The sequence below is a fragment of the Oncorhynchus nerka genome, linkage group LG21 (genome assembly GCF_034236695.1).
Source record: "Oncorhynchus nerka isolate Pitt River linkage group LG21, Oner_Uvic_2.0, whole genome shotgun sequence".
Taxonomy (NCBI): Eukaryota; Metazoa; Chordata; class Actinopteri; order Salmoniformes; family Salmonidae; genus Oncorhynchus; species Oncorhynchus nerka.
Window position 1 is genome coordinate 11,463,227 of NC_088416.1, and position 27,214 is coordinate 11,490,440.

The window sequence follows — 27,214 nt, forward strand, 5'->3', positions numbered from 1 at the left end:
AGGAGCCAGCAAATATTTGGCATATTTTATGTGTCCAAAATATCACCCATTGTTGCCTGCAAGGAATGACATTTATCTGTATGCTTATATCTTGCCCTTTGAATTTAAGGCCCAGTGGTTTCTGATGAACCCCCACACCGCCAGTGGCAAAGCACTCAGGCACCAGAGGAGCAGACGGTGCTAGGGTTCTCTCTGTAATTCCACCAAACTACCACAGCTGTTACTGTGATCTGCAAATGCCCCATTCACACCAATGACATTCCCCTAATGAACTCACCAATTAGGTGCTTCGACATTAATTGCCATATGACCACCTATGGCTAGATAAACAAATGAAGTAAGGACAATGTGTTGAGAGGTGTGGGGCTCTGTACAGTCATGGTATTCCCTCCAAGGCAAATGACATTTTGGTTTTGAATTTTCCAACAAAAGAGGCCACCAAGGCATCTCCTGGCTGCGGGTTTGACGCTTCATACCTAAATTGGAAGTGACGGGCCTATGGCCCCTGCTCTTTCATCTCACTATCATTTGGGTGGAGTGTTCACATTTGGTGTGACAGAGGGTGTTACTGTGACTTTTCACCGTGCCGCAGCAGCAGCAGACATTGCCTCCAGTCTTTTCAGAGAAAGAGCCTGATGAGGTGCCAGGACAAAAATGGGAATACAATTCATACAATACAATTTCTCATAAGTTATTTCTTTTTCAAGAACAAAAAGAAATGTCCATTCTGAAAGTCATTGCTTCTCCCTCCCCTTGGGTGATTTTTTAAATTTTTAAATAGACATTATCCATTTACATTACATTCAAGTTACATTATAAAATCTATCAGAATAACAAGTAGGCCTAGTTAGTTAAGGGGGCAGGTGGGATGATGATAACCCGGCACTGTGGTTTCAGAGAAAGCTGTGCCATATTAAAAGATCTAGACCACATAATAAACATGGACTATGCTGTTGAATATATAGATACATAATAATAATACATAAATAAGAATTTAATGTATCCTTTACTTAACCAAATTTGACAAAAATAATTTCTAACAAAGCTGACATTCCAATTCGGAACAGGAGCTATTTCAGTTGTATGTTGTCGTTGGAGCTCTATGCATGCGTGTATGTGATGTGCAGCAACAACGCAAATTGGAGGCCCTCGAACAAAAATACTTTCTGAAACGGAAGTGGAACTGAATCATGGGAACAACATGGCGGAATGTTTGAATCTCTGATGTTGTTCCAAAACAACGTGTCTACATTTCGCTATTACACGATGTAGCTAAAGACATTCTGGTACCTACACATCTTTATATCAAGTTTCATTATAAATGCCAGTTACTATCCCTGCGAACAATATGACAGAATGGCGAACATGTGATACGCCCGCGTCGGGAATGACAGCTGGTTCAGACGAGAGCAGGCAAGGTGGAGGGAAACCGAAAACAAACAGACTGAGAAGAAGCCTCAAACAAACGCAGGCAACTCCATCTCTCATTGTTTCTCCAAAAACCTGTCAAGGTCGGTAGCTTGCAAGCCATGAATGATGTGTTGAATTGATCAGTCACTGATCTAACTAGCTCTTCCTGTAGCCCGTAACGTAAGCAATGAAAACAGCTTATTAGCTGTGCACCGTGCCTAGCTAACTAATGTGCAGTGTTGCGCTACAAACGTTGCTAGCTAGTTATATAACGTTAGTTATTTTCTGGTGAGATGGTGCCTAAAGCCAACTAGCTAGTAGTGGACTAACCTCCACTCAATGTTGAAGGAAGTTTAGTCCGCTGACTAGCTAGGAGTTAATGGCATGTCGTTAGCTACTTCTTTTGTTGGGTTTAGTTAGTTAGCTAACGGTTACCATGTGAGCCAATTAAAATGACATAATCATTCACATATCTACCATCAGATTTCAAGAAGCCAACTCGTGTGACAAGATCAAGATACAACAATGTATTCAACAAAGGAGAGTCGCCAATGAATGAATCAGAACTTCAACAGGATATCGTTTGGGATGCCACTTCCCCTTCACCCCTTAGGACAGGCAATTATATTTACATGTCAATATAACTCTGCATGTTGCCAGGCTAAGCAGTGATAATACATTTTTAAAGTTTACCTCAGCTTATCGGTCTTAACTTTTTTCATGTTCCTTCTTAGTTAGCAAAAGAGGCAAGAAGTACTCTGCAAATGTTGGAATTGTGGACATTTCTGATATTGTCAACAGAATAGCTCCCAAGGTTGGTAATACTCTGGCTAGCTAGCCACAAGTGTGCCATCAAATAAATGTATTCAAACTAGCACAAAGTTCATTACTAAACTCAGTGATGTGATTTTCTCATCATATATCCACTCTTTTTCATTTGGCTCTTTCTTAGTATAGTGCTGTTCAATACTCACAGATACTATGTTATTCTGAAATATTTACTGTAGTAATATTATTATAATTGATCTTATTTAAGCATGGGAGACCTGTAGTTCCAGAGTCATCCTTGCTCCAGTGGATTGGAGACAGTGCTATTCCCTGCACCCCAGAGATGCAGCAGCCCAGGGCCAAGAAGAAATCCCCAAGGTAATCCCCAAGACAAGATAACATACTCCCCCCTCTCTCCTACATTGTACAATTATTAGAACAGAGCTTGTCACTTGCAAATTGCTTTAAAAAAATATATATATATATTTCCCTACAGGACAAATGGAGTGGACGACCTTTTAAAGTTGTCAGTTTGATTTCAACATGTTTCGGCAAGACGAAGAACGAGTCAATGATATGCACAAGCAGAGTTTGGCGCTTTGGAGGACCGACTCGGAGGACACATTGGATTTAGATGGCATCGAGAACCAGCCTCCTCCCTTACTGAGTAATGGCACACCTGAAAGTACACAGTCCGCCCTTAAAACAAACCGCATGAGAAACTCCAAAGACCAGATACCTCCTGACCATGAGATGGAAGATGATTTGGATTTTTTATTTGATGGACCAACTCAACACATAAGTCTGAACTTAAGTCAGAATTCATTGCCTCAGTCCTTGGAGGTGAAGACTGCGCCCACTATGTCCTCCAAAGTAATTCCTGGAAAATATCCTTATTCCATACATGGCCACACTTCGACCATCTCCTCATCGCATCCTGTCAAAAGATGCTCAGCAAATAATAACTTTGACGACGACTGGGAAAATGACGATTTGCTGGATGACTCGCTGGTATTTGAGATGACCCAAAACCCAGACCTCTTTGCCGCTCCTAATCATTGTTCGAACCAAAAAGGGTCGAATGAAACAAAACATGAAAACAACAACCCCTCAGCCATTCCCAAAAATGCTCTTCAAGGAAGTAGAGACATAAAACCAGCGGTGTCTAAAGGACAGAATGAAACTGTGAAAAACAGAAAAACATTCACGCTTGAAGCAAATCCTAATGTACAATCAAAAAGTATCCTCTCAGAGGCATTACCAAAAGTAGGGAATGTCCCCGACACAGTCAAACCAGCACAACATAGGAACATACAGCAAAACCAATCAGGTCTCTTTCCAATCAACAAAGCTCCGTCAATGGAGTCCAGTTACCAACTTAGCCAGCAAACACAGCGCCTGTCTAATGGAATAAAGGCTTGGCCGCAGGTGCCTCTTTTTCAAAGTACATCGATCTCAACCAGCTCAAGCACATCAAACTTCACCAACTCTTATTCAATGTGGCCCCTTCAGGTTGAGAATAGCTCTTACCACAAGCCCACAGAGAACAGCAATATGAAGGGAACAGTTTTCATCAAGGCCCCAGCTAGCCACAGCGTCATCCCAGAGGACGACTTGGACACTCTCTTTGCTTCTGACTCCATCTGGGATGACAAAGACGATGACCTATTGTGCCAAGCATGTGATCACCTGGAAAGCCAGGTACAGAGCATGGAGGACCCTGTTATCACACGCTCCCAATTCCTGCCCAGTAATCAGACAGAAAGACAGAAGTGTGTCTCTGCACTTTTGAATAGCAGCAGATACAATGTAAATCAAACGACTGAGACCACACAATCCAAATATCCCAACCATTCAGTTTATTTACAATCGGCCCCCTGGAACGGTAGCACTTTCACCCACTCTCTCAATACCAACAAAGTACCTGTTACTGTGGTCTCTGGTTCTGAAAGACCGAGTTACATTGCCTCAGCTGGAAATGCTGGCACTAACTCCACGTATAGGCCACAGAACCCTGCAGCAGGAGAAGGGTCATACGAAAGTACTCGGGTCAAAAGCACTTGTGTAGCTGGGAGCACAGCTAATCAACAAGGCACTGGGAGTGAAGCAGCTGGGAAATGTTCTGTGGTGGAGATTGAACTGAAGAAACAGCAGGTCATGGAGAGGAGACGGCAATGGATGCAGACGGCCCACAACCTAAGGGCTCCAACCTGAGGCTGGTACAGTGCACATATACAAGAAGATTCAGATTCTTACTATAGAGTTGTTGTAGCCTCGTACTACCATCCTGATCTCGTAGCAAAACAGAATGTAAGCTCGCTAGTCCAGGATGGTTGTACGAGGCTAGAGCTGCCGTGCCTTTGTCTGTTTTCCAACACATAATTTACATCACTCAATCAATTTCTGAATAAGATTTTAATAGTTTTAATATAAATGTTCTTATTTACATTAATCTATTAACTGTTAACAAAGGAACTTAAAAAAAAAAAAAAAAAACAATAACCTATTTTCAGGGAGTATGTTACCAGTTGTGTTTGCAGAATAGGCTAAGCTTGTTCTGTCACTTTTTCATATTATTCATTATATCAGTTTTGGAAATTACCATAGCATTACAACATGAGCGGTTTTCTGATTAAAAACACGAGTTGTCTTGTGCTGTCAGAAAAACTATCATATGTTTCTATATTATGTTTATCTGTCTTTCACTTTTTTTTGGGGACATTGTTTATATGTTTGTCATTTGCACAATAATGTAATTTGCACAATAATGAAACTGCCTCAAAAGATGACACAAAGATATTAAAGTTGCGAAAGGATTCCCACCCACCCTTTCCAGACAATACTATATTGTGTACAGCAGTGACATCTAGTGCCCTTTTGTTTCTGTGTCATGTAGGGTCACTCTTTCTTTAGCATACCATAATTTATTTTTTTGTGGAATACAACAGAGCTACTGTCACGAAGCACAAAATAACCAGTTTGATGCAACAGTCAACACAGTACGACGAGCTCCTTTAGGACCAGCACACACAGTAATGAGTAGTGCTTTCAACAGAAATGGTCTACATCCCAAACGGCACCCTATTCCCTGTGTAGTGCACTACTTTTGACCAGGACCTATAGGGAGTAGGGTGCCATTTAGGATGCAAACATTGTTTAAGTCTGGTTTATACCTGGTGCCAACATCTATCCTTTCTCTTGATCCTATCCACATTCTGATTGTGCCCACATAGCCGTTACGTCTACACATGGCAGTAAAATGTGTATCTTTTCTGTCCATATTGTGACCAGATATCCTGGTCCCTCCCTGTATACACATTTTTTGACAGATATTCTTTCAAAATTATGTTAATTTATTAATTTTAAGATAATTGATGCAATAAGCCAATGGTGCCAATTAATTTAGAGACCTGTATAATGAGGATTTCAATAGTTTGATCATCCAGATCTGTATACACTTGATTGATATCCAGGTACAATGGGTCCCTGACTACCTCCGGAGTTGGTCAGGAAGATCTGATCAAAATTAGATCACAATTAGTCTTTTAATTGTCTACACCTGTCTAAAAATGTGGGGACAATCAGGATGTCGACAAGATGAGAACAAATTATGCCTGTTAGAAACAGGTATAAACAGGGCTTTAGAAATGTTTTGAAGTGGCTTTGCCTTTGACTACAACACACATGCAGTCTGGTAGAGCGTGTGAGTAGAGACCTGAACCCTTTCAGGGTCCTGTAACTTGGGATCTTATGAATCCTTCAGCCATAGTCGAATATCAGTTTGCACCGTGGGAGCCTCAGGATCTGGCCCTGACTGAACAGTCTGCTCGTTTGGATTTGGCCCCACTTCAATCACATCCACACCATGTATCACTTTATTACATAGATACTTTACACTCGGTTATTCGACGAGCTGTGTTGGTCTGTCTAAGCTCTGCTCACTGTCTTGATGGGACAAACCATAGACATTAGAGACAATAAAGGAATCCTACTGTAATGTCTATGGTGAACCCTTCAATCCAGCGCAGACACACACACACCACTCAATACCTTGAGGGAATCTCACTGTTAAAGTGATGCTCCCGGAATTTTGTATAATTTCACACAGTCATTTTGAAATGGGTCCCCAAAATTAATTATTTTTTGTTGCAATTCGTATATGTTCTAAATTTGTAAGTCCGGGACTGCATCTTTAAGTTTATGAAGATTGGGAAACCATTCAACCCAGCACACACACCACTCAGTGCGTTTCAGTTTCATCCGAGGAGTGCTCCGAGGCACCGTGTTCAGCAGCCCAGCCTATGCAGTCAACCCATCCGGACAGACTCGTCAGGTCCCTTCATTAGTAGGCTGGCAGCTGTCTGATGGAGAGATAGGCTTGCTACCCACTCTGGCTGGGGCACATGTAAGGAGAGTCGCGTTATCATCAGACAGGTGTGTAACTGTACCGGTAGTCTGGGTGCACAGCATTGTTGCTGCAAATCAGAGGCACCAAGATGCCAATCTCCTACCTACCGGACTTAATCACAATGCTATTGTCTCACAACGCTGTTTAATTTAGAACAATTATCTGTTTGTAAAGGGATTTGCCTAGACCCTCCCTTGCCAAATGTAAATAACATTTCACTATTGTAATTTTTTGTTGTGTTGATATCACCTCCTACACGACACACCTAAGGGGAACAGTTTGTGGTTTTATGGCCCACCTGACACCTAGAACAAGATGGCCCAAAGTGTTTACTACCGATAATGTTTCAGGTGAAATTACGTTATCTGAGAATTGCAATGAACTCCTAATGACCCCTTCTTTGCCCCAATTCACAGTGTTCCATTAATTAGTCACATCCCAATCAGTGAGGACATTGATACTTCTAGGCTTCCTTCATCCCAAATAGCACCCTATTCTCTATAAAGTGCACTGCTTTTGACCAAGGCCCATAGGGCTCTGGTCAAAAGTAGTGCAATATATAAGGAATAGGGTACCATTTGGGGCAGACTTACAAACATTGTAAAGGGGATCTCGCCAGAGGCCATATCCCTCTCAGACAACGGTCGGGCACGAGGAAGGAGAGGGAATATTCACTTTAGGGTCCTCTGTCTTAATGTCCTGTAATCTCTGTCAAGTCACATCCTCGTAACACAACTCTTTGTTGCTTTGCCTGAAACAACTGATCAAACCTGAACGTTTGCAAGTCCTTCGAGCAATATCAAATCTCATTGACATGGGATGCTGATAGTGTTATTATCTCACTGGATTAATATTAGGATGGATGCCTAGACCAAGTTTATTCTTGATAGATGGTATTTAATGTATTTGGTCTCATTAACGCTGCATAGTAAAGGAACTATAGACTTTTGGTACCACATTTGCTGACTAAACTCAACTCCATGGTGCAGGGTTTCTGATTAACTCCACCAATGGAGTTGAGCAGAGACCAGACTTTGTGGAATTCATCTTAGAATATATTGATTTCAGCCAAGGTCAATAGTAAAAATAAATGTAAATTATGAAATGCTTACCTGGTCTCTGCTCAACTCCGGTGGTGGAGTTCATCAGAAACTTTCTTCACCTTGGAGTTGAGCTTAGTAGGCTAATCAAAAATAAGTATTTGGATATTAACGACCATGCGAGGTGAAGAATCTTGTCGGCTCAATCAGTAATTGTTATTACCCAACTTATTAATTTTATTGTACAGCAAACAAATATACAGGTCATTTGATGAAAATGGCTTTTGAACATCCACAGGGCACAGGTAACCTACGAGCGAGCCTCATTAAAAGAGCTGGAAAACCAACATAATCATTAAATAAACTATTGGGTTGCATGACATTTAGTGGAACTAAGTAGCACAGAGTAATCAGAACCACATGAAGCTCAGCTGGGAGATCGGTCAGAGAGTGGTTTTCATTAAACAGGGAATCTATCACCAATGGAGTTGGGTTTTTGGAAAGCTATACATTCTCTTTTTGGGGGGAGAATTCCATCACACGATTCAAGAATGACAGACATTGATACAAATAAAAAAAACTACTTTTCTCAAAGGCTAATGTTTTTTTGAGAGATGTGTCAAAGTTTGAGAGATGTGTCGTTCCATTACGATCAACAATTTGTACTTCACCACATTCCAATTTTAATTGACCCCAATCCTGTTAAGCAACTCTCACCAATTTCTAGATTCTCACTCCAAAGCCAACCTACAGTACCTTTCTCTATTGCTCGGCAGTATGCGTCAGGTTGAGCTATGGGTTCTGGTCTAGAAGTTCTGGTTTAATCGTTCACACCTCAGAGAAATTGATTCTGACACCTGTACAAATGAGGCTGATTTTCCCCCCATGCTAGCGTAGCTGTAGGATGTCTGGAGTTCATTCCAACTTGTGCTGTCCCTTTTCACATTGTGGCATTTTCAGGTAACCTGAGCTACTAAGCCTCCCAGAGGTTTTCCTTACAGTATAAAGGTCCTCAAGATCAACCAGAGGTTCAAATCGAGTACGGTTTCCTTTCGTAAGAATAAAGGTGTAACAGTTGGAGCTTCTTCCACGGGTTATCTATCCAAGGCCATCAGTACTGCTGGGAATTACTAAGAACAACTATGGTCTTTGTCTAATGTTCAATGAAAGCTTTTAGTTGCAAAATGTTTAAACGTTCAATGAACTGTGTCAGGTACCATAAATGCAGTTGATTCGTTATTCATACTCGGGTCAATTTTCATTGTATCCTCCATCTGAAGAACCATGCAATGGAATCGACTTCGCACTTATCAACAACAACAAAAACAACCTCTAGACCTGTTGAAATCAAGGGAAATTCACCCCCTCAAATAACATGTCTGAAATTACCCATTGGTCGTAATTGTATTTGTGTAGGGTTCAGCATGTTTGAAGTTGGCTCTTGGTGTCTTTCATGTTGGGTTGTGTAAAAATAAATCTGGAGACTCGCTGAAAGTCCAAATCACAAACAGATGAGCAGGTTCCACGAGAATGGCAGTCTTTCGGAGGTCCATGTGTGGCTCGGCTGAGGAACACAAATGGGAATTTTAATTGGCAGTGACGGGCACAACTGGCCACATTCTGCATGAGCTCCATTAGGACCGTTCAGGAAACAGTGACACGTTATCTGAGAGAAGGGGAATGTATGTGTGAGCGCACACATCCATGGGTATTATTTGGGGTGTAAAATAAAGGGTATCTGATTACAATTGATGGTTTTCCAGTGGCCTTGAGCTTGAAATCAAACCCAGCTTCCGAGACATTTTCTGCCTCTTCTTTTCCCCGTTTAAAAAAATATATATACTAAACAGTAGGGTGCAGTGCTTGATTGCAACAGAAGGCAATGTGAATCGAAGATGCAGCACTCAAGATGACACCGCTTTAATCTTTCATTAGTAAGTCTAATTAATTCTGATCTTATTCAGAAAGCGTGTCAAGATATTAAGTCCGGGGCAAGCTCGTGATAGCCGTTCGGTAACTAATAATCGAATAAAATTGTATTTGTCACATGCGCCGAATACAACACCTTACAGTGAAATGCTTACTTACTAGCACTTAACTGCATTGTTGGTTTAGAAAAATACCTAAAAAGTAAGAAATAAAAGTAAGAAATAATTAAAAGAGCAGCAGTAAAATAACAATAGCGAGGCTATATACAGGGGGTACCAGTACAGAGTCAATGTGCGGGGGCACTGGTTAGTCGAGGTAATATGTACATGTAGGTAGAGTTATTAAAGTGACTATGCATAGATAACAGAGTAGCAGCGTAAAAGAGGGAAGGGGGTGCAATGCAAATAGTCTGGGTAGCCATTTGATTAGATGTTCAGGAGTCTTATGGCTTGGGGTTAGAAGCTGTTTAGAAGCTTGGACCTAAATTTGGCCCTGCGGTAGCAGAGAGAACAGTCTGACTAGGGTGGCTGGAGTCTCCCACAATTTTTGGGCCCTTCCTCTGACACCGCCTGGCATAGAGGTCCTGGACAGCACGAAGCTTGGCCCCGGTAATGTACTGGGCCCTACGCACTACCCTCTGCACAACTCTGAAGACACGCGTATTTTCACCTCCTAAAAACAAGGCCCGAGGAGGGAAGGAACCCTTTTGAGGAGACAAGGAAAATATTTGAGATTCACCCACACTCAATAGCAACTTTTCTTTATAGCCCTCTCTTATGCTGCCATCTAGCGGCCAGTTTAGAGTATAACAATAACATACCCCATGACCATCCATCCGTGCATTCTGCTCCTGCTTGGTTGAGTACATTTTTCAGTACAATAGAATTATGGTTGTCCTATTAATGAAAAGTGTCATACATGTGGGGATGCTAATCATCAATATAAAACACATTTCCCCCACTTTCATAGGACAAATATCCCTTTGCTGCTGGTCTTTAACAAATTGTCTGGCTTTCTATCAAAGTGCATTCACACATATTCTGCAGTGTGCTATCCCTCCCGACTGCATTCATTCTAATTTAAGCGCCACCTTGCCACGGTCACAATGCATGGATACATAATGCATGTGTTGTCACACAATTCACAGCCTCCTAACTTTCAAATCGTTGATTTCTCTTTTTCATGTATGAAGTTTCAAATGGTTCCCACAGCAGATGCAGCATGCAGAGATGGATAAGAAGGTAAAAACCTAAGACTGAAACAGTTTTTTTTTGCCTCCACCCTATACCACCCCATAATAAAACACACACAGATCCCTTTCCTCCAATAGTGGACACATTTAGCACAAACCTTAAAAAAACAAAGGAGGGACCACTAATACTACCATGTTAATAACAAATATATCTGTAAAGAAAAAAATATATATCTGTTTCCCCCTGAAACAGAGCTGGTAGGCTACTCTGGGGCATAAGTGAAGCTTTGCTGGAATAGAAGTGGACAGAGATATCCAAAAGATTATAGTTGTTTAGAATAACAGTTACATGTAAGTGGAGTTACTTTGAGTCATTTCCATATTTATTCAACATTCACCAATTCTTTTTTTTGGCAACATCCATATACATGTCATTTTCATTTGTTATAATATATTAACATTAAGATTCATATGTAAACATAAGAGATTTTCAAAAAAAATGGATCTACATGCACAAAGAAAAAAAAGGGGGGGGGGGGGGAGAGAGAACCCTCCATGTCATGCAAGCACATCACAAGACTTCGGGGCCTTTTAAGATCAGATAAGAGCCATCGTCGTGCAGCACGCCAATTGAAGACAAAACAGCGGTGCGAGGCGGGCGCATGCGGCACAGGATCACGCACTTGAACACCCGCCCGTTGGTGCATTCAGTTGAGCAAAAAAGCAGAGCCACAAACTTAAAACACGTTTAAATTCCATAAAATGTATAGATACAAATAAAAACCTGTTCCGTCTTGTCCCCTCTCTCTGTGTAAAGAACGTTGGTAGCTTTATAATAAAATGCCCTTGTCGGTTGCATCTTCTCAAGAAGAAAAGAAGAAGAATGTTCAGGAGGTAGGGAGGAAGAGGGACAGCCCACCTGTGACCTGGCAACTATTACGTCAACTCACGGCAAGAGTCCATACAATGTTTGAGAAACCGAATTAAAAGATGCTCATGAAATAGATGCAAATTACATGGTCAAGAAGGCAAAATGTGTACGTTGAAATCAACGCCGCTCATAAGCCGAACCAACTTAACATCCCTCAATGTCCCAACTGTAGCCTACTTACTGTAAGTTACCTCAGCTCTGCCTTAAGTTGTTAAATGCAACCCCCCCCCCCCCCCCCCCCCCAAAAAGCTAGATTTACCGTATCACAAGCATTTAAACCAAAAGCACTCATCTCTACTTCTATTTGATAGTCTGTAACCAATCCATATCTGTAACTTAACATGGCTGACGAAAGCAGTAAATACAAAAACACATTAACGAGAATATTCTAATGGCCTGTGATGTCCTACCATCCAGAATGAAGACATGCTTTTTGTTGGAATAAGAGACTTAAGGTGAAAATGATTCGCATTACCAACCAGTGACAAAAAAAAAAAAAAATTGTCCTTGAAGTAAAACCATAAGCTTGTATGTGCAGAAATGTAAATATTATTCTCTCTACTCCACTGCATCTTCAAAGCAAGATGATCGATGTCCCTGACAATATAAATAGGTATAGTGCACAATCCCCCGTATATATAAAAAAAAAAAGGCTGTCTTACATGATCTTAAAAACGTAGCTGTTCAAAATATTGGGAGTGAAAGAAGCAGGGAAAGCATTTGCCCGGAAAATGTAATTAGATTGTTTGAATCGTGCAGTATGCACATTGAAATAAGCAAATTCTACCGAATGTTGATAGAAAAAGATGTATACCATTATATTCAACCGGTTTATTATGTTCTGATTGGCACTTCATGCTCTATTTTTGTGTTGTGTTGAAATCAAGTACATCAAGTTACATCACAGCTAACTACACACATCCCCCACCCAGAAAAAGCCAAGACCAAAATAAATATGAAAAAAAAATCCCAACTGCCTCAAAATCAAAGAGAAACACACTAACCCTTCCTCCACCAAACTGAAATACTCGCTCAATGATAAAAAGCTGTCCTTCAGGCTTTTAAAGTGCAACACCGGGTTATTGAGAGAACTCATGTTCGATAACACTATAAAATGGTTGGCGTCAGAAGGCTCGGGTTGGAAAAAAAGAAGAGAAAAAAAAGAAGTGGCTTCACAGAGAAAAAATACTTCCATTGAAAAATACACAGAGAGCGTTGCTGGATGACACCTTGAGCAGATCCTCAGAAATGGAGAAGAAAGCGAAAAGGGATTTTTTTTTGCTGGGGCCCGTGAGGTCAGTCACACGTCCACAACCATCTTTTTGTGTATGTCTAATCCTCCCACCACCTAATGGAAGACAAGAGGGGCAAGAAACTGTCACGGACGCAACAGACACCCTTAGAATTTGAACAGAAGTGACGCACCGCGATCATGAGAATATGATTGCAACATTTCAGATAAATTCAGAGTTTTTTTGTTGCAGAAATCCCTGTTGGGAGGATTTCCTGATTATTCCCTACTGGTTCCGGGAAATCCCCCAAATGGGATTTCTCAAACTTGTGAACATTTTACGGAAAGTTTCAGGAACTGTGCAACCCTATCACAGAGTTAAAACGTCGTTTCTTCGACTCACCGCACAAAACTCCTCAAAGGATATCCTCCCGTCGCCGTCTTTGTCTGCGTTGATGATGGTTTTGTCAACAATCTGCTGGAGCTGAGTGTCCTTTAAGTTGTTCCCCACCATCATCTTGAGGACCTGGAAGAGTTCGCCATTGGATATGTAGCCGTCCTTGTCCATGTCGTAGATCCTGAAGGCAACTAAACAGGACAAGGGGAAGACGGAAGGTTGGGTCAGAACTCTGGGTTTTCATCGCAGCGTCATTGGAATGACCTGCCAATACGCGTATTTTAAAAAAGGAAGAACTTCTGAACATCCAAGAACGGGGATCATTTTGTCACACAGAAAAGCAAAAAATCACAAACATTTGCTTTATGAGCTCAGCATTGGTGTATCGACAAAAAGGTGGGTAATCACTTTAAAATGGGGGGGCGGGGGGCGTCACAGTGAAAGCAGTTGAGATTAGTTGGCAGTCTACTTACAGCGCAATTTCATCTCTTTATCACCTTTGACACTGAACTGGGAGACGCCCTCAATGAATTCTGTCAAAGAATGTGAAGCCATTTTGAGTCAACCAACAATTAAAAGGACAGTAACAAGGACATGAACACACATCGGATATCGTTATTTCATTCACTCAGTTGTATAAGAGCTAGAGGGGGTTTTCGAGGAAAATGCCCAAACGGCCCAAAAACTGTTAAGGCATTTTCTGATTTAAGGTTGGTCAGCATAACATCATAATGCAGGCGAACACTTCTTAGAAAAAAAACATGATACATTTAAGCATTTGGTTGATGATTTCATTTCAAGGTGAAACAGCACTGGTCATTATCCACAAGGATAACCTACAACAAAGACACCAGACTAAAACAGACAACAAAGGCTCTTTTGAAGTTAGAATTTAGAAAAGGTGAATAACCCCATATATCAGTCTTACCTTTGAAGTCGACTTCCCCATTGCCATCTGTGTCAAATATATCGATAACTCGCTGTACAAGGGGATTCTGTTGGAGTTCCGGTAAGGACATAAACTCTTCCACGCTCAAGGAGCCAGAGTTATCTAGGTCGAGTTTCTTAAATCTCTTTCCTAGCCTCTTAATCTCATCAGCATCAACTGAAATAGAAAAGGAGAGAGCGAGAAAGGGTGCCGTTAAAAACCGACCGATTCACATATAGGGGAACAAAACTTTACACAGCAGACTCCATTTTCTAGGGTAGCAACCACCACCGCCGGGTTTCGGGAAGCACACTTTCAGCACACGGGGGGGGGAAGAAAACGGGCCAACCTGGTCACTTACATCTGGTGTTATGGTCCTTTGCGGCCTTCAGAATCGATTCACCCATCCCCGATGGATTCTTACCCGAATTCTTGCAAGTGCTGGCCATAGCATAGCCGTCCCAAGCTACCGCCCACCTATGTGTAGTTTGATACTGGTGGCCAACATTGAGCGACAGCAGCAGCACACCTCTCGGTTCCCCACTCTAAGCTCTTTCACTGTGTCATGTGACGCCTCCGAAACACACTAATCACTGGACTGATATGCATTAATCGTAACGTGGACACAACAGCGTGAGGTGGACTTAAGTGAGACTAAGTGCGAGCCGTAATGTGGGCGGGACTTCACAAAATGAACCTTTCACCTGCTGCTGTGCACAATGCTTGATTCTACATACATGAGAAAGAATATTCCAGTAGTTTGTTAATACGATCAACCTCGCACTAGTATTAAAATCACCTACAGAGTCTCACTGTAAATAACAAGCTATTTTTTTTAATCAGTCTTCGAGGCTCAAAAGTATTTTTTCCATCAGCTTTATTTGACAGTTACAGGCAATCCAGAGTTTCTCTCTGACCCGATATGGCTTGGGTTTGCTGAGGCGTTCCTCTGGGCACCTCGACGTGGCAGTGGCGTTTTAGTCAGCAGTGTTGTACCATGATGACAGGCTTAACAAGTAGGAACCAACAGCTGCCATAACCGAGACCCACCACTAGATGTACCACAAAACAAGTGAGTGGGGTGTCACAAGAACTAGAATATTACTATGGCGGCTATACATTATGGGGTGCTGCCAATACAGCACCACAGTGAAAACTGATGCCCTTTTACATCTATTTGTGAGCAACTCTCTGCAAAATGTGTCCTACCAAATCGGAAAAAACGTAAACACGCAGCGCCTTTCTACAGGATTGTGGGGGAGGGTTCTTAAAATCCAACATCCAATCAAAATGTAGCCGCTTAATGTAAACAGCCCATTCTAGGCGTTTTAGCTAATACGGCATTTTGGATGGCTACGCGACACTAGGTGCTTATGCATTGGTAATTTCATCTCTCTACATTAAGAACCTTATTAATTATGTGGGAAATGAATTGAAGACAAATCAATATAAGCCGGAAAGTTATGCACCTTTTTCCAGCCCCCAAAAGCCTGTCAGTAGTAGTCTGACATGGAGACAAGGAAGGATGCCATTGAAAATCATTTGGATATAGCCAGCCCATTGATGATCATTTTAGTTACGCTGATTTAACTTACACCTTAATCATTTCAGCGTTAACGATGGACTAACTCTTGTATACAAACTTAGAAAATATATATATTTTTAAATACATCAATAGCTCCTCCCCTGACACAAACTCTTTACCAGGGGACGCAAAAATGTAGCTGCAGAGGCACAGGCCCCAACAGCACTGCATTAATTCAATTACACTTGCACAACAGTGCTGGGTACCATTCTGTCCGTGTATACAGTCCACCAGTGTAGATCAAATAGATGGAGGAAAAAAGTATTTATAGCCACAAGGCAGAGAGAAACACCCCTCACTCCACACACAGCTAAATGGCTGGTGCTGCCCTCCCCTCGGGAAACCCCTAGCAACAAGGAAGCCCAGCAAGCCAACACACAAAAGGGGGGGGGGGTATTTTGAGAGCTGCAGTCAGACAGCCAGCTGGAGAGGCTTTCAACACAAACTGATCTGCAGAAGGAGACAACGTGTTACATTCACATAGGTTTAATAATTCGGCTCACTGGGCCTCATCTCCCTCACAACCAATGACCACGCAGACAGCTTGAGAGTTCTGAGACCGTCTCCCGAGTCTTCATGAATCAAGCCCCGGTTATGATATTTTAGGAACACTGTTACCACCACAATTGGGTTATCAACAATTTGCTATGTTAGTGTTACTAGCATTCAGGCACGTGTCAAGATTTAGCCTCGTACGAGTCTAAATAGTCATTTCATAGTAATTCTAGACACTGGTTTGCTCTAGAGACCTGTAAACAAATCATGCGCCCCCCCAGAGAGATATAACCACTAGCAAGCTAACCAATGAGCTAACCAATATCACACCTATAAACCAACCACGCATCTGACAAGAGGCAGATAATAAGGAAGTGGCGGTGACTACGTTGCCATCGCACTTAATTCACTGCTGCAGAAACACAACCCCCCCCGCCCCCCTTACATGTGGGCGAGTCACACCGCTGATCTTACTGAAAAAGCGGCACCCACTGGGGCGCATCAAAGCACTGCAGCTCTCCCAAACTGCCGAATAAATACTCTCAGCTCTGCCTCTATACAATATATGGGAAGTTCATTTTGTCTTGATGTGCTGGTTTGTAGCTCAATTTGGATGGTTTATTACCTTGTTGTTGTTGTTTTTTTTTTTTTATATATGAATGCGTTTGTGGAGTTTTTTTGATTGGAATGTGCCTGTGAGAATGTGTGTGTACAAAAAAACCAAGTAAATACAACCTGTGTCTATAGATCCTCTTCTAGTTTGATGAACAGATCATGAATTGCTCCAACGAACACGGTAGCCAATACGTGGCCGTCTGTGTACATGCATACTTGTGTGTGGGTTTGCATGCATACTTGTGTGTGGGTTTGCATGCATACTTGTGTGTGGGTTTGCATGCATGCCACGTTCTGCTGCGTCACCATGCTTGACTGGTGCTCCTTACGACACGCCCGAAGCTCTCAGCAGATGCTAAAGATCGCCACTTAGAGATACGCACACTGTGCTAAGACTAGTCTAAGCGGGGAGGGAGGGTGTACAAGTGGGTACAACTACAGAAAAACACAAGGTGTCAAGAGGCGAGTCACCATGTTCTCTTGAAGCGAAAAACAGTCTTTGCAGGGCAAGTCATTTTTGTCTGTTTAGCTACAGCTTCAGCCTTGCACAGGGAGTCACCTAACCCGGGTAGAAGTTGCCCCTCTGCTAGGATCAGCTTCCCATTCCCCGTATCCAACCTTTACCATTCGGGGTAAAAGACAGAACTGACCAGCATTCTAGGGGTCTACTAACGAACGCCCTGACTAGTGGACCTGGACAGGGATCTGGGTGAGCTCCCAGTGTTCAGACACTGCCAGCTCGGTGCGCACAGCTGATTTAAGGTTGTGTGCCTTCTTGACACGGCGAACAGCTGCCCCACGCCCTGCTCCCAGGAGTGAGGGGGTGGGTAGAGAGTCCCCAAAATATCCCACTGTGGGGAAGTCCATCGGCTGGCTGAGGTTTGAGACCTGTTGAAGTCTCTTGTTTTTAATTGTCCTGCAGGTGTGCAACCCAAGCGTGACTCTAAATACAGGTGTGTTTTTGATGGTGGTGATTGTGTCAGCTGGTCCATAAGCATCAAAGTGGCAAGTCTTTATGAAGTGAGACCCCTAAGTTAACACCAGAAAGTAGAACCGTCTACTTGCACCCGTGACAAAGTCCTACGCAAGTCTGGTCTCTCTCAAAACGATTGAAAACCTAGCATTTGCTTTTCCAGTCAAACACATTCTGTACAAGACTGGGCGGAGAGAGGGAGATTGTTCTGGGTTAAGGCAAGTAAAGGAACAAGTGCCGTCGTAAATCACAGTCCGACGGCCACCCCTGTGATACCTAACGTAACAGCTCGTTAGGGAGGTGCGGAGGTGCCCCCCCCCCCGAACACACTCGACACCGGCCAACATTGACGTGAGCTCCGGCTCTGCACGCCACAATCCTCCACAGGTGGGAGTTCCCGAAAAAGTAGAGCCTGAAAGTTCAGTCCTGAAACTCTAATTAGCCCCATTTTCTCTTGAGGGGTGGGTGGTTTGATGAGGGTGGAGGGATGGCGCAGCAGGGTGACAAACCAATTAAAAATGGAATATTACTCAGACTAAAAATAAATAAGGCTCTCCCACCAGCCCTGAAACTGACCTTTATGAGGGGGGAGGCATTTTTTAGCTGTGGCAGCCAAGTGCTCAAGCCTCCCAGCAGCGTCTGAGACTGGGTCACACTGTGAAGGGCTGAAGTATGCAGTATAGCGTGTGGTGATGTATATATTGGTCTGCTCAATTCCCCCAACCGGACCAGTTGTTTACCTCTTAAGGTGTCCCAGACTTTTGTAAACTGCAACGCCTATTGGGAAGATTCTGGCCTTTGAGTTGACTGGGCGGTCAACTCTTTAAACCAGAGACAATGCAATCCCATAGCCCAAACTTTTTTTTTTTTTTCATCAAAATTGTTGTCGGTCAAGGTATTTACATGCATACATTAAGATTCAATTCCAGTCGTATCTGAATATTACATACAGGACAGCGGATATTGTTTGAATCACAGCAGCAGTATTGGAGAAGTTGCCGGTGACGCTCTCAAATACTTACAGTGTGTACACATCTCCAAGGGATAACTTGCTTCGTTTCCCTAGAAAGAAAGGAGGAAAAGAATGGTGAGAATGACCATCCAACCTAATGTCTATTCAGAAATGAAGACAGGAAACCATAGCTAATAACATTCACCATTAAAATCTCTATTTTCTTCTTCAAAATATAGGAATTGTGTTGCTATAATAAGATGGCATTCGCACCAAGGGTCTGAAATATTGCCATGTTACCATTGATTACATTGTAACAAGTTGAGTGGTGACAATCTTATGTAAAGTCCCGATTGCGTCCGGGGTACACTACCACCTCAACATTGACACACGAAAGTGATGATGTGCTAATATATTGATGTGAGCTTGGTACGTTAATAGGCAAACAACATTAACACTACAGAGTGGCACAATATCCTGCCACCTGCCACTAAAACGGCAGGTAGATTTGAAACCCATTCTCGGTCCACCCCACTCTAGGCATTTTGTTTATCCCTCAGAAGTGGCATTCTCCATTATGCATGAGAACAAACAGAATGAACTGGATTCTGCCAGAGCTGGAAATGAGGGCAATCCACTGCCTTTGCCTTTCCGCATCTCAGTGGGACATAAAGGAATTGAAAAAAAGGCCCGATAGAGGAAGGCTGTGCCTTCCTTATTAGATAAAGACTTGGGCCATGACTGAACGGCTAGCCAAAAAGGGGCATGGACTATCCTAAATGCCTCTAAATAACTATCCATTTAAATCCAAGTTAAAACATTTATCTCCTGAATATCATAGAGCACTTCTGTGGCTCAGTTGATAAGAGGCATTAGCCAAGCCAGGGTCATGGGTTCAGTTCCTGCTTGGGTCACATATACAGTGCATTAGTAAAGTTTTCAGATCCCTTGACTTTATCCACATTTTGTTACGTTACAGCCTTATTCTAAAATAGATTAAATGTATTTTTATCCTCATCCACACACACACACAACCCCATAATGACGATGCGAAAACAGGTTTAGACAGATTTGCAAATGTATTAAAAATACAAAAAACATATCTTATTTACGTAAGTATTCAGACCCTTTGCTATGAGACTCGAAATTGAGCTCAGGTGCATCCTCTTTCCATTGATCATCCTTTAGATATTTCTACAACTTGATTGGAGTTCACCTGTGGTAAATTAAATTGATTGGACATGATTTGGAAAGGCATGCACACCTGTCTATATAAAGTCCCACAGTTGACAGTGAATGTCTGAGCGAAAACCAAGCCATGAGGTCGAAGGAATTGTCCGTAGAACTCTCTAGACAGGATTGTGTCAAGGCACAGATCTGGGGAAGGGTACCAAAAAAATGTATGCAGCATTGAAGCTCCCCAAGAACACGGTGGCCTCCATCATTCTTAAATTGAAGAAGTTTGAATCTACCAAGACTCTTCCTAGAGCTGGCTGCCCAGCCAAACTGAGCAATCGGGGGAGAAGGGACTTGGTCATGGAGGTGACCAAGAACCCGATGGTCACTCTGACAGAGCTCCAGAGTTCCTCTGTGGAGATGGGAGAACCTTCCTGCAGCACTCCACCAATCAGGCCATTATGGTAGTGGCCAGACAGAAGCCACTCCTCAGTAAAAAAGGCACATGACAGCCTACTTAAAGTTTGCCAAAAGCACCTAAAGGACTCAGACCATGAGAAACAAGATTCTCTGGTCTGATGAAACCAAGATTGGTTTTTTTTTGATTGCTCGCATCCGCTACAAGACCATGGTGCTTGCCTACGGAGCTGTGAGGGGAACGGCACCTCAGTACCTCCAGGCTCTGATCAGGCCCTACACCCAAACAAGGGCACTGCGTTCATCCACCTCTGGCCTGCTCGCCTCCCTACCACTGAGGAAGTACAGTTCCCGCGCAGCCCAGTCAAAACTGTTCGCTGCTCTGGCCCCCCAATGGTGGAACAAACTCCCTCACGACGCCAGGACAGCGGAGTCAATCACCACCTTCCGGAGACACCTGAAACCCCACCTCTTTCAGGAATACCTAGGATAGGATAAAGTAATCCTTCTCACCCTCCCCCCCTTAAAAGATTTAGATGCACTATTGTAAAGTGGCTGTTCCACTGGATGTCTTAAGGTGAACGCACCAATTTGTAAGTCGCTCTGGATAAGAGCGTCTGCTAAATGACTTAAATGTAATGTAAATGTAAGATTGAACTCTTTGGCCTGAATGCCAAGTGTCACGTCTGGAGGAAACCTGGCACCATCCCTACGGTGAAGCGTGGTGGTGACAGCATCCTGCTGTAGAGATGTTTTTCAGTGGCAGAGACTGGGAGACTAGTCAGGATCGAGGGAAAGATGAAAGGAGCAATGTACAGAGAGATCCTTGTTGAAATCTTACTCCAGAGCACTCAGGACCTCAGACTGGGGCGAAGGTTCACCTTCCAACAGGACAACGACCCTAAGCACACAGCCAAGACAATGCAGGAGTGGCTTCAGGACAAGTCTCTGAATGTCCTTGAGTGGCCCAGCCAGATGCCGGACTTGAACCCAATCAAACATCTCTGGAGAGACCTGAAAAAACTGTACAGCGAAGCTCCCCATCCAACCTGACAGAGCTTGAGAGGATCTGCAGAGAAGAATGGGAGAAACTCCCCAAATAAAGGTGTGCCAAGCTTGTAGCGTCATACCTAAGAAGCCGAGGCTGTAATCGTTGCCAAAGTACTGAGTAAAGGTTCTGAATACTTACGTAAATGTGATACATTTAAATTATTATTATACATTTGCAGAAATTTCTACAAACCTGTTTTTGCTTTGTCATTATGGGGTATTGCGTGTAGATTGATGAGGGAAAAACGAACAATTTAAATCCATTTTAGAATAAGGCTGTAATGCAGCAAAATGTGGAAAAAGCCAAGAAGCCTGAATACTTTCAGACTGCACCGTATACTAAAAACATATGCACTGTAAGGACAGTAAGTTGCTTTGGATAGAAATGTCTGCCAAATATTAGAATGGCTAGCGAGGCTACCTTGTGTAAATCCACACATCATCCAGAATGTGCTGATGAGGACTATGTTGCAGAATCCGAATCGGGATTGCAAGCCGAAATTCCTTTTCTCTGTGATGAATACAAAACAACGAAAGTAGGAGACCTGTTTTGACTTGCTCCTGACAACAAAGCCTGGCATAACCCAAGACTGATCATTCACAACCAGAAAGACACGGCCCCGTCTTTCCATCTAGCTAAGCTTTGGATACAATACAAAAAAAATCTACGTTGTGCATATTAGGCTCCATATCCCAATCACTTGAAGTCATAAAATAGTAAAGGAAAATGTCAATAAAAGTATCATTCAATTTGTTTCATGAACAGTATTTTAGGGATTAGGCTCCAACGTCCAGGCAATGTGACTTTTGTCACTACGACTGGTGTGGGTTACTTTTGGTTTGGCAAATATCAACATTTTGTCTCACACTTTCTTCATTTGATATAGGCTAACCTCAACTCCAAGAATCCCATAGATGTCCATGCTCAAAGTGTTTTTAAATCACTGGCACAGTAGTGTTGATGCTGCAACAGTCCTGTGCCTCTGACTTCAGGTCACACAGAGCATTCAATCCAAGTGGACTGGGGGGGTTAGGATTACACCATTTCCTTGGTGTAAAGTCATGTCTGTGTGGTAACCAGACAGTGGGAGTTCTAGAAGTAAACCTAGTTTTGTAATTATGACATTGCAAAATGGTGGGAGGGCAGATGCGTTGGATTTAGGCCTAACTCAGCTGCGTAGTTTGTACCACAATTGCCAGTTCAAACATATAAAATGAACAAGGATCTTGTTACTTTATTTTCAACTAATTTGTCACTAACGATTCATTCTAAAAATATATAAAAAAATGTCTAGGCATATTCAACACTGTTACCAGTTAGTACTCACATTACTACAACTGGGTTTGGAAAGTGAGGAGTATTTTCTTCCAAATCCATCCCCTTTGTTTATCTAAAACATCTGTACTAAGGGTTAAGAAGAAGCAAGCCAGTCTCCCGACACGCATTGTATTGAAAAACTTTCACAGTATATGCGAAGGTAGTAAGCTACACATTTTGCTCTTGAGCACCATGACAGCACTATCTGTCAAGAGCTGAGAACTTAATACGTTTTATGAAAAATGTGATATATTGCAGTCAGAGCCTAAAACACTGGACTTCAACAGTTCTCACTGAGGGCCTGCTTACAATTGGAATGTGGTTTCAAAGAGACAGCCTGAGTGTACAATCCATCTACCAATAGAATCCATTAAAACCAAATCAGCGTCATCCCAAGTCCTGGCTGCCTGCAGCGACAGCCTATAAAGGAGTATATAGTACACTGAACAAAAACATAAAATGCAACATGCAATAATTCAAAGATTTTACTGAGTTAGTTCATATAACAAAATCAGTCAATTTAAATAAATGCATTAGTTCCTAATTTATGGATTTCACATTACTGGGAATATAGATATGCATCTGTTGGTCACAGATACCTTAAGAAAGGGTAGGGGCGTGGATTAGATAACCAGTCGGTATCTGGTGTGACCACCATTTGCCTCATGGAACACGACGCATCTACTTCGCATAGAGTTGATCAAGCTGTTGATTGTGGCCTGTGGAATGTTGTCCCACTCTTCAACAGCTGTGCAAAGTTGCTGGATATTGGCAAGAACTGGAACATGCTGTCATATGTCAATCCAGAGCATCCCAAACATGCTGAATGGGTGACATGTCTGCTGAGTATGCAGGCCATGGAAAAACTGGGACATTTTCAGCTTCCAGGAATTGTGCACAGATCCTTGCGACATGGGGCCGTGCCTTATTTACATTTAAGTCATTTAGCAGACGCTCTTATCCAGAGCGACTTACAAATTGGTGCATTCACCTTATGACATCCAGTGGAACAGTAGTGCATCTAAATCTTTTAAGGGGGGGAGAGGGATTACTTTATCCTATCCTAGGTATTCCTTAAAGAGGTGGGGTTTCAGGTGTCTCCGGAAGGTGGTGATTGACTCCGCTGTCCTGGCGTCGTGAGGGAGTTTGTTCCACCATTGGGGGGCCAGAGCAGCGAACAGTTTTGACTGGGCTGAGCGGGAACTGTACTTCCTCAGTGGTAGGGAGGCGAGCAGGCCAGAGGTGGATGAACGCAGTGCCCTTGTTTGGGTGTAGGGCCTGATCAGAGCCTGGAGGTACTGAGGTGCCGTTCCCTCACAGCTCCGTAGGCAAGCACCATGGTCTTGTAGCGGATGCGAGCTTCAACTGGAAGCCAGTGGAGAGAGCGGAGGAGCGGGGTGACGTGAGAGAACTTGGGAAGGTTGAACACCAGACGGGCTGCGGCGTTCTGGATGAGTTGTAGGGGTTTAATGGCACAGGCAGGGAGCCCAGCCAACAGCGAGTTGCAGTAATCCAGACGGGAGATGACAAGTGCCTGGATTAGGACCTGCGCCGCTTCCTGTGTGAGGCAGGGTCGTACTCTGCGGATGTTGTAGAGCATGAACCTACAGGAACGGGCCACCGCCTTGATGTTAGTTGAGAACGACAGGGTGTTGTCCAGGATCACGCCAAGGTTCTTAGCGCTCTGGGAGGAGGACACAATGGAGTTGTCAACCGTGATGGCGAGATCATGGAACGGGCAGTCCTTCCCCGGGAGGAAGAGCAGCTCCGTCTTGCCGAGGTTCAGCTTGAGGTGGTGATCCGTCATCCACACTGATATGTCTGCCAGACATGCAGAGATGCGATTCGCCACCTGGTCATCAGAAGGGGGAAAGGAGAAGCTTATCATGCTTACCTTATCATGCTGAAACATGAGGTGATGGCGGCAGATGAATGGCAAGACAATGGGCCTCGGGATCTCGTCACGGTATCTCTGTGCATTCAAATTGCCATCGATAAAATGCAATTGTGTTTGTAGTCCGTAGCTTATGCCTGCCCATACAGACATGACAGTTTGTGCAGAAATTATTTGGTTGTGCAAACCCACAGTTTCATCAGCTGTCTGGGTAGCTCGTCTCAGACGATCCCTCAGGTGAAGAATACGGACGTGGAGGTCCTGGGCTGGCAAGGTTACACATGGTTGGTGGTTGTGAGGTCGGTTGGAAGTACTGTCAAATTCTCTCAAATTACATTAGAGGTGGCTTATGGTAGAGAAATGAACATTAAATTATCTGGAAACAGTTCTGGTGGACATCCCTGCAGGCAGCATGCCAAATGCACACCCTCCAAATTTGAAACATCTGTGGCATTGTGTTGTGTGACAAAACTGCACAATTTAGAGTGGCCTTTTATAGTCCCCAGCACAAGGTGCACCTGTGTAAAGATCATGCTGTTTAATCAGCTTTGTGATATGCCACACCTGTCAGGTGGATGGATTATCTTGGCAAAGAAGAAATGCTCACTAACAGGGACATAAACACATTTGTGCACAAAATGAGAGAGAAATAAGCTTTTTGTCCATATGGTAAATGTCAGGGATCTTTTATGTCAGCTCATGAAACACGTGACCGACACTTTACATGTTGCGTTTATATTTTTGTTTGAAGCAAATATTCAGATCCTATAGCGTATTTAAGGTTGATGCATTTGTGTTCTTTTTCCTGAAACCACTATGCACACTTGGTCTGAGCTAAATGCTGGCGCTTCAGAAATGCATACAGGTCCAGTATTCATGCTTAATAATCAAGTCGCCTACTGACCCCCCCAAACATGGGCTATGCGTGTACAATTAATGTAGGCCTATGACCGTTGGAAATTGGGAGGAACAGGAAATAGGTCAGTGAACGACAAGATATCAATCTTTTTAAATGGAACTCTGATGCAAATTGATATGACTGGGGTAGTATGAAACTGTATCTGGCCTACTGCAATGCATGTCCTTTTAAAGCCATTTATTCAGATCCCTGTACTGGGACTGGTAAAAAAAGAAAATACAAATAATGTAACGCGAGGGAATATAGAAAATGTAAGAAAAGGTGGATCTTTGGGAAGCAATTTTTTCTTCCTGGAAATGTAGTTTAACATTAATAAATGTGACTGACTTAACTAGAATAGTCCTGTTCTTTTTAACACATTCCCACGAGTAGCTAGCTAGCTGTGTTGATCGGGAACCACGTTAACGTACAGCTCTCATAAGTGACAAACAGGAAAAGTGCCCATTTGCTGTGACCATGTAGTATGTTTTAACTAGTGCTAGTCCAGCTTTGTTGGACCTGCGTTATAAAGCCGAATATTGCCGAAACAAGTTGACAAGCGCATCTAATTTATGCACAAACTAAGGCGTGAAAGCCTATCGATTTTGTTAGTGTTGCCTGCTTGCGGGTTCAGGAAAGATACGATGTTTCACTTTTCCCCCACAAGCTCGCGCCATTTTTCATGTGCCTATAGCTTTAGCTAACTGGCTAGGTTGTTGGTTTAGCTACTTGTCACACATTGAGAAGTCTCAGTATAGCTTTTCAGAATACACCAGAATGCGATAAATCAGCAAAACATAACGTTGGCCATATTGCCATATCTGTAAACATGAAATTGTGCGTGCAAAAATGTAACGCGATACACGCTTTCAAGCTCATTTGGTCGGAGAATAAGAACGTAGTGCAACGAGATCTTAGATAGCCTTGAGTGCTATGCATGCATGCATATGGTGTAAGATTTTGTACACGTTCGGTTCAACATTAAAATAGCTAGCTATAGTTTTCCTTACCATTCTGTCGGTTGGGTTTCTTCACCTGGTGCGCAAGAGAAACACTTCGAAAGGACGACGTTGCACAATCAATTTTAAGACTGTTTCAGGGAAATATTTCTGGTTGTAATAAATATAGACCAGCTTGACTTGCTCTCGCCTTTTCTCTTTAAGGATGACGGATTCACTGCAGTAGCTACAGTGGATCCGCAGAGGAGGTTGTGTTGGTGTAGAGAGCGAGCGAGGTTGAAAGGCGAATAGGGGGAGGTGCGGCTATACAGTACATCCGGGTACCCTGTCTATTTCTTTTAATGTATGTATGCCAACCATGTATTGTGACATTTACATAAAATTGTTGCCTATCCATCAATACAGGGTTTAAGTTATGCGTTTAATGCTTTTCGGCGTAGGCCTATTTCCTCATCCAGATTCTAAATGAAGACCTATGCAGTGATGTTTAAGTATGTGGAAAAATCGACCAGTGAATATGAATGCCACACCTACAGGCTTGCCCATAAAGATGCATGGTTGTAAGATTGACTATTGCAGCTTTCTCTTTCACGGGCATGAATAGCCATACTGTACTAGATGTAAAAGATGACGCCTAATGTGTCTAAC

The 27,214-nt window shown here is 42.9% G+C and overlaps 1 protein-coding gene and 1 pseudogene across 1 annotated transcript; one reads left to right on the plus strand and one right to left on the minus strand.

Annotated features, from left to right (window-relative positions):
- Nucleotides 1-1,174: 1,174 nt before the first annotated feature.
- LOC115103906 (ewing's tumor-associated antigen 1 homolog) lies at nt 1,175-5,023 on the plus strand (annotated as a pseudogene).
- A 6,085-nt stretch (nt 5,024-11,108) lies between these two features.
- LOC115103908 (calcineurin subunit B type 1) lies at nt 11,109-26,855 on the minus strand. Its single transcript, XM_029624954.2, has 6 exons — nt 26,618-26,855; nt 18,925-18,964; nt 14,235-14,411; nt 13,780-13,839; nt 13,313-13,497; nt 11,109-13,026 (listed from the first exon to the last, which is right to left on the minus strand). Exons 1-6 carry the CDS (start codon nt 26,618-26,620, stop codon nt 12,979-12,981), a joined length of 513 nt encoding a protein of 170 aa, XP_029480814.1. The 5' UTR covers nt 26,621-26,855; the 3' UTR covers nt 11,109-12,978.
- Between the last annotated feature and the right edge of the window lie 359 nt (nt 26,856-27,214).